The following is an 8,280-nucleotide window of genomic DNA, read 5'->3' as shown; positions in this document are numbered from 1 at the left end:
GCGGACATCGGCAGTCACTTCAGACAGACAGATAGCAACACCTCCCACTACTGTCCCATGTCATGCCGGCTTTTCTTGGCTTACTTTGAAGGCGAGAGCATACATGCCAACCTTTCCAAATCCAAAAGAGGTAGGTTTGCGCGCGCAAATGTGCACGCCCATATTAGGTAATCAGAAGAAATGGAACCCCAGTAATTAGATGTATAAACCATGTATTTAACATATATTGCATCATTTTATGCATTTTTCAGAAAAAGTGGTAGTTTGGTAAACAGTGACATCAACGACACGTTTGGTCTTTAAATGCCGGAAAAGTAAAAAGAATGGGAGATAAATATCCCAAAGTCTCCACATTTTTTAATATTTTGAATGTGTGTCTGGTCCTCTTTCAGTTGAGACAGTGTAGATGAAGGATGTGTCAGGATGTAGAACTCTTGTGTGGACATTGGATAAAGCCAGGTTCATATTCTTGTTTCATATTGTTGACATATTAGAGTCAAAGGTTTGCACAGAGCGAAATATCTTTGTGTTGCGCGATATATCAGAAAATACTGCATTAAAAAAGTCATATCCTGCATTTTTCTACTGATAAATTGTGATATAAATAATGTACAGGCTTTCAGATTGCTGTAGTTCACTAAACAGAGACATTAACGACATATTTGGTGTTGAAAATGTCAGAAAAAGTGAAAGAATGGGAGATAAATATCCCCAAATCTCAAAATTGTATTATATTTTGTGAGTGTTGGTGGTCCTCTTTCAGTTGAGACACTGTAGGATGTTTCAGGAAAAGACCAAACACTGGATGTCTTTCAGTCGCCAACATGTGTTTTCGAGACACTGATATTAACGTCTCTGTTCCCTCACTCATTTGGGAGTGATTACCCATCAGCCCCGGGGGTGCAGAGGAAAGGCAGCATTACCCCCGGTCTGCACGTTGTTTCTCTTTCAGAAACACAGAGGACTGTTTGTATGATGCGATCACAGACACGCTGCAAACGGTGTCCGCCAAAAGTCGAGTCCAGTGTCTATGGAGTGTCATTTTTTTATTTGTTATAGTTTGGGAAGATTGAAAATCGGTAGGCAAAATCAGCTAAGTCGGTAGGCGGTAGAAACATGTCAAAAGCGGTAGACTAGTACCGCCCAAATCCAATAGTATGAAGCTGCAGCGTCGGAGACGACACTTGTAGAGCTACACACACAGGTCCCGCGTCACGGCGGCACGTGACGGGGTCCCACGTGACCCGCGTCACGTGACGGGAACCATATTCTGTTGCACGTTCACATGAATGTTTATATGTATATTCTGTTAATTTAGTTGAGAATTTCAAAAATGAATAAAAATGAATTTCAAAAATATAGTCTTTTATATGTATATTAAACAACACTGTTAATTTAGTTTTGGGTATGTTTATAATTCTCGTTTCATTATTATTCAAAAGAAAACAACACTGTTAAACACTGTTCCTTCTACAGTATCATAATTCTCGTTTCATTATCATAATTCTCGTTTCATTATTATTATTAATAAATCAAAGGTGTCTTCGAAGAGGTGCTAGATTACTGAAAAACAACTGTTAGTGTGTTCATGCACCAGCCTGCAAAAGATAAACAAGCAGTTTGACCGAGAGGCATTTCAGTTCAGAATACATTTTTATTTATTTTTATTGCGGGGTCTGCTGATTCTTCACTGGGGGTGAGGCGGGGTCTGCTGATTCTTCACTGGGGGTGAGGCGGGGTCTGCTGATTCTTCACTGGGGGTGAGGCGGGGTCTGCTGTTCCCTCTCTGGTCGTGGCACTCTGAATATTGGCTGAAGGGTTCCCTCCAGCAAGCTTCTGGCCTCCAGAGTCCAAAAGGCAAACCTTTGGCCATGCCTTTGAAACAATAAGAACAAGACGTCATCTAAAGTATTGCATAGGGAAAGGCTAAGGCATTGGTGCACAATTGATATGCATTAATAATCTCAACAGATATTGCCATCCAGAGTCTTACAGCTCTTGTTACTGATGGTCTACTGATCTGTACATGGTTAACCTAATATAATAGATCATCTACAAGTGACCCTCAAAATAAAGTGTTACTTAAATCAAAACACACATATTGTTAAGGGCTTTCATACCCTTGTATTTCAAACAGCTCCATGAGAAGAAGACACCACCACTTCCTAATCAAAGGCATGTCCCTCTGAATGAAATTAGAAAGTGACAAAGACAATTTTTGATTCACAATGTCCACAATAAATCATTTTTCTTCAACATGAACAGTATGATGCAACATAAGCAACACTTTAAGTAGGCATTTACTTCTTTAGTAAATACAAATCCTAAACTAACCTCCTGGAATTGAAACCCGGCGTTTGTAACAATGGACAGAGTGTACTGGAACAGAGAAGATGGAAAACAAAGCATTATATTTACAATGTTTACAGAAGCCTGCAAACGTGCCAACTGATATCCTACCATAAGCATAAAAATCCCGCAGTCATTTCCACAGATCTGGCGTGGCAAGCCCTAAAATCAACATCAAAAAAAGATAACATTAAATACATGACTGATAGATAAACCCCAAGTCTTCTCCGTCACATGATGATTTGTACATGATGTGCAGATGATGGGGATTGCTGGATCTGGGATGATGGGGGTTATGGCAGAGTGCTTTGCCTTGCACAAAGCGAGGTGCTTTACAAAGCCAGATTTGCGAGTATGCATGGATTGGCAGTAGCAGCAGTGAAAATGATAGTCTGGTCGGCAATTTAATCCACATCTGTGAATGGTATACCCTTAAACATAAGAACATAGAATTGTAGTATTATTATTTTGTGATCATATTATTTAAAAGTGTAAATTATGAATACCAAACATCTGGATCAAGTAACTGGTCACCACAAACAAATCATAGGACTTGTTTTGATGTATTGCTCAAATGGAACTGATCATAACATTTAGGCTGCTTTTAATGCAGACACATTGCAACTCCATTTGCATTTCACAAGAGAATGTAAGCTAACTTTACCTTCATGGAGAACTGCACGCTGGAAGTGGCTCTCGAGATGGCTTTTCACCTTGCAGTGTTTTGTTGGAGAGAATAAACGAGAGACACAGAACGGGCAGTGGAAGTCATTGCAACACGTCGTGCACCGTTGAAGGTCCGGCAAGGATCTCCCCTCTCGGATTGTAATATGCATCTTGAAAAAGAGAGAGCCTAATTGGTCAAACTGAACATTTTGAAACAATTTCACAGACAGACATAAATTAGGCTTAATTGTTAGATTCTGACACGACAGATTCTAACCTACATAATAGGCCGACATAACTGACTAAAACACCTCATGCAATATTACAAAACATGTCAAAATGATGACACTGTCTGATAAACGGTAAACAGGCAGTCAGCACAGTGAAGATTATTTACAATGAATTCAAATTGTAATACAATGACTATTAAAGAAGCATTTACACTGAAGACAGAACTTAGGCTACTGCTGATTTAATGTAGTGGACATATTGACATGCTTTTGTCATCCGTTGAAGTTTAATTAATTAGCTGACTATAATTAATCATTAGGGTTGGGAAGTTTACTTTTTTAAATGTAGTAGGTTACAGATGAGTAATTACCCTGTTAAAAATGTAATAAGTAATGTAACTTGACTATGTAACTATTTGTATTGAAATTCTAATGTTAATTATGGTTATTTTATGTTTTTTGTGAGTCACTTTGGATAAAAGCCTCTGTCAAATAACATAACCATAACATACAGTTTCATTAAACAAATAAACAAAATGGTTAACAGTTGGTTTTGCAGCGAGTCATCATAGGCTAACAGATGACATTTAGCACTTGTTGCTTGTATGGCTGTTCAATACAACAGAATAGTTGTTAACTTAAAAAAACAAAACATGATTCACATTACTCACACTATTACTGTAATTAGTGATTAAATTAATCAACTATGACACCTAGTTGGGCTTGCCAAAATCACGCTAGTTTCATTAAACAAATGATCAAATATGCTAACGAAGCTAATGCTTTTGCTAATGCTTTTGCCGAAAGCTATAGCTAATGAATAGTTGTTTTTAGAGACTTTAATACGGTTAGAAGCTATCATAAGCAAACAGATGTTTGTTTGTATTGCCTTAACACTATCATAGTTAATGTTGGCTAATCACACTTCATTTCAAGACACCGGAATTGTTATTAATGTTAAACAAATAAAACTGTAAAAGCACTTCACATTACTCACATTTTCTGCGTTGACGTTCACATTCATGTGAACGTGCTCCGTCACGTGCCGCCGTGACGCGGGACCTGTGTGTGTGCTCGTGACGCGGGACCTGTGTGTGTGGTTCTACAAGTGTCGTCTCCGACGCTGCAGCTTCATGCTACTCCCCAAATCGGTAGGGTTGGCACTTGGCAGGTATGGGTGAGTGGCACTGGCGGCACATATCAGACCCGGGCCGGGGGGCGGGGCCACATGACCGGGCCCTTTAAACCCAATAAAGCTTGACAAAAATATCGGGAGTCCGGGGTGGTAATCTGACGCTCGTGCGTAAAAAGTCGCTCAGTCAGTAAGATTACAATTTAAAACAATGTTTGAAAGAAAAGTAACTAAAGAAAAAGGTGTAATATTTAAAGGGATAGTGGAAATCTGCGAATTTTGGGTTTAACTTATGTATTTTTATTAAAAAGAAGCATATTAAACAATTTTTTTTAATTTCATCCGCCTAGTTTCATTTTATTTTCAATTTTACTGCGCCCTCTCAATGAAACGAAATACTTCGGGAATCGTCGGGAATCTTCGGGTGATGACGAGAGCTCAGGAAGACGGGCACAAACAATAGCGGACATTCAATAGCATTTGCATGTGAATAGCCGACCTTTATTATGGTGAATAGATGTGTTTTGTATGGCTGTAGTGCGACAGAAAAATTCTACGTGACACAACGACATTGGATTAACCTTGAGATGCGTTTTTATTCCGTTGAACACAACTTTTGATCACAAATCAAAAAAGGTAAGACGTAATTATTGTAATATTTTTGGAACCGGATGTTGTTTACTTTCTCTTTTCTGGCTGATAGCTCCAGGAATTCGAGGTCTTACAGTGATGACATTACATGTGTGGAATCTGTGGAGTCTCAGCTTTAAATCGTATATCTTGTTTGTGCAGTTAAGATAGTAATAAGGGCATTTCTACCGTGTGTTGTGTGTAAAAAAGCGTTAGCATTAGTTAGCATTGTTTCGCTCAATGCTAATTCAAAGGCTTGGTATTACTCTTGTGTTTTTTCTAGCTAACAATTGTTCTTATTGTCAGTTAGCGGAGTTTCTTACCTTTAAAAGGGTATGAAACATTAATAGTTTCATAAATGTTAAGAAGCCCTGAGACATGTGAGAGAAAAAAAACTGTGGGAGGGGTCCACTGGGGGGACCTTCGGCCTTAACTGGTTAACAATGATTAATATTTGTAAAGGCTACAGGTGATCTTAAGATGCGTGAGCTATGCTTAGGGACCTACCAGTCAAGATTATTTGTGCGTAGGGGTGCATCATCTGGCGCCTGGTCCTGGTCATCCTCGCCATTGCCCATGCCGTGAACCATCACCTCGGGCTCGGGCTCGAACAAATAAGGACGTAATGGTCCATCTTCTGGCTCAATATTGTCACCATCGTCGCTTACTGAACCGGATTCAGATTCAGTTCCTAAAACGACATTTTCGTAGGAAAGCCGAGAGGATGTTTCTGACTCGCTATCATCACTGGATACCTCGTACAATCCTTCTTCTTTGTCTGGTATATTTGCCCTTCCACGTTCATTCTGCATAGACGCCATGGTTTGTTATCGTATCGTCTTCCTGAGTTTTCGTCACTTCCGGTTAGGCTGAGAAACATTTCGTTTCTAAAAAACTTCGGGGAAGCTGCAATAAAGTGCTTCTAACATGCGTAAGGCAATTATTATATTTTTTTAATCAGGTGTGATTGTTTTGGTACGTAATTATGCTTGTATATAAGTTAAAACGAAACTATTTGAGGTTCCATTTCCACTATCCCTTTAAGATTTCGTTTTTACAAAGGGTATAGAAACGAAATATATAACAGAGATAATAATGATATAACATGACATAAAGTCCAACAAACCACAAGGACAATGAAAACATAGCCTAATAAAATGACTACATTTCTGACACACCATTCACCATGGACAGCCACCATGAGAGCAGAGCAGTGTAAAATTGGCACGGCGGCCCATACATTCACGTACAAGTAGGCTACTGTACAAATTAAATTTGAAGTGTACTCACCACTACTTGAATGGTACTCGGCGAGCCTTGCGCTCCGCGAACTTGTCCACAATACGCTGTATGTCCAATTTCTTGGCTCGGTCACTTTCGATGGACAGCAAGAACAGTCCACTCAGTCTCTCCTGTCCCATCGTGCTCCTCAAATAGTTTTTGATGAGTTTTAATTTGGAGAAAGAGCGCTCGGCGGTTGCCACGGTGACAGGAAGAGTCAGAAATAAGATGAAGGCTGTGCAAACCTCACTGAATGTAGATGTTACTGCTGGGTTGTAAACAATGAGCATTTTTACCAGATCCGCGACAGATTTTAGTTTCTGTATTTGGTCCCTGAAACAGGTTCTGAAAGAAAGCAGCTGGCCAGGGAAGCTGGCGGCGATGTCCCGACTGTAGTGCTCTCTAAGCCGCTGGGCAGCTTGGTGTAAATCCTCATCCTTTGCTTGCAGTAGTGTGTTGGGGTGAATTGCCTCAAACATGTTCACAGTTTCATTTAAACTGGTGAATCTTTGGGACAGTTGCTGGATGATTATATCGAGACATGCATTGAAAACGGTCACCCGAAAGTTGCTCTCTGCGTCAGTGAGGCGGCTGTCTTCAGAAAGTTCATCAAAGTGTCTCTTAACTTTCCTGGCCCTGGTTGTTTCAAACTGTGTTTGACTTCCCCATTTAGTAGCCAGGGCAAGAGTGTCCGGTACTTCTTCACCTTGCGGCGCAGCCAGTAAGGAGCCGGAGGGGGAGGGGTGCGGCTGGTCAAGCGTCAGGCCTGGCTCTCCTCTAGACGAGCAGCTAGCAGCTAGCAGCTGCTGAGTCGTCCCTATTATCATCATCACTACAGCCGAGAGACAGAAAAGGAAATAAGCTAGGCGGCCGAGCTACACGAAGTAACAACAACCATATGATATCAACATTTACCACAAACTCACATTTTCTTGTTGACAGTGTGTGGCCGTGATTGTAGCCTACCTGTAAATCTGGCTAACCCCCACTAACGTTGTTGGCGGGCTGGGGCTCGGGGATGAAACACGGCTGGCGAAAAAAATATCCATCGAGCTTGGACAATTTGGCTTTTCCTTGGTCCTCCTTTTTTATCTTTTTCTTTGCATTTTGTAGCTCCACTTTTGTGTTTATAACTGCTCATGCTTAGGCAGTGCTCTGTTGAATGACAAGTGATTGATGATGACGTTGACGTTCATTTACGTATGGTGTTGATGGACGGCTGTTGATGACGATTTTACCCAAAATACATTTGGAGACAATAGAAGGAATTCACTTGCCATTTTTCATGTTTTAATGTTAAATGTGAGTGTGAAAATAGCAGAACAAGTTCAACTCGTATTATAGGCTACAATGCTTTATACCTAATATGACCACGAACGTCAGTGCACTCAGTGGCGCTAGGCAGCAGGGCCCGCCCGAATATCTCGGGGGCGGAGCCTGCTGCCTCGGCGACGGGCCCCCATTGGGTCCCGACCGTCCAGGGCCCGGGGAGCCCTGCCCCTACAGCCCCCCCTGAAGCCCCGCCCCTGGTGAGTGGTGATGAACAAATTACTAAACTGCCAGTGCCTCGAGTTTACAGCTAATTAGCTAAAAGACAATAACAAATATAGTTAACTAAGGTAGGCTACTAGCTAATGGATAAGTTAGCTCAAGGTTTAGCTAAGGCAATTTATCATGGGCATACAGGCTAATGTACTGTACTTGAGGGGAGACACTACAGGTGAATACAGTAAAATGTGTATCTAATAACGTCATCACAATCGCCACATTGATATGCAAATTAGGCGTTAACTAGGCCTAATTAAAATGTGCTAATTTGCATGCAGTTACCAAGGCATTGCCGTTGGAAAGGATAAAACACATCACCTCACAACTTCCCCAGATAGTTACTTACGTCAAGTCAGTATTTCCCCCTGAAATGTTATGTTTAAATGCAGATTAGCTTTAAATCTATAGATCAATTCAGACATGGTAGTAAAACGAACACCATTT

The 8,280-nt window shown here is 40.8% G+C and overlaps 2 protein-coding genes across 6 annotated transcripts; both read right to left on the bottom strand.

Moving 5' to 3' along the window:
- Window positions 1-1,634: 1,634 nt before the first annotated feature.
- On the bottom strand, window positions 1,635-3,758 carry LOC117539621. 4 transcript variants are annotated; one of them, XM_034205860.1, is made up of 6 exons: window positions 3,014-3,758; window positions 2,548-2,780; window positions 2,335-2,379; window positions 2,121-2,185; window positions 1,860-1,875; window positions 1,635-1,812 (listed from the first exon to the last, which is right to left on the bottom strand). In XM_034205860.1, exons 1-6 carry the CDS (start codon window positions 3,183-3,185, stop codon window positions 1,720-1,722), a joined length of 624 nt encoding a protein of 207 aa, XP_034061751.1. In that variant the 5' UTR covers window positions 3,186-3,758; the 3' UTR covers window positions 1,635-1,719. The 4 variants fall into 4 exon arrangements, with proteins under 4 accessions (XP_034061751.1, XP_034061750.1, XP_034061752.1 ...); XM_034205859.1 differs by having other exon boundaries at window positions 1,635-1,875; XM_034205861.1 differs by lacking the exon at window positions 2,548-2,780 and adding an exon at window positions 2,461-2,511 and having other exon boundaries at window positions 1,635-1,875; window positions 3,014-3,751.
- A 2,174-nt stretch (window positions 3,759-5,932) lies between these two features.
- On the bottom strand, window positions 5,933-7,547 carry LOC117539620 (zinc finger MYM-type protein 1-like). Of its 2 annotated transcripts, none has more exons than XM_034205857.1 (2): window positions 7,215-7,547; window positions 5,933-7,120 (listed from the first exon to the last, which is right to left on the bottom strand). In XM_034205857.1, exon 2 carries the CDS (start codon window positions 7,116-7,118, stop codon window positions 6,300-6,302), a length of 819 nt encoding a protein of 272 aa, XP_034061748.1. In that variant the 5' UTR covers window positions 7,119-7,120; window positions 7,215-7,547; the 3' UTR covers window positions 5,933-6,299. The 2 variants fall into 2 exon arrangements, with proteins under 2 accessions (XP_034061748.1, XP_034061747.1); XM_034205856.1 differs by having other exon boundaries at window positions 7,255-7,547.
- Window positions 7,548-8,280: the final 733 nt, after the last annotated feature.

Source organism: Gymnodraco acuticeps, unplaced genomic scaffold, assembly GCF_902827175.1.
Source record: "Gymnodraco acuticeps unplaced genomic scaffold, fGymAcu1.1, whole genome shotgun sequence".
NCBI lineage: Eukaryota > Metazoa > Chordata > Actinopteri > Perciformes > Bathydraconidae > Gymnodraco > Gymnodraco acuticeps.
This window is presented reverse-complemented; position numbering and strand designations above follow the sequence as displayed.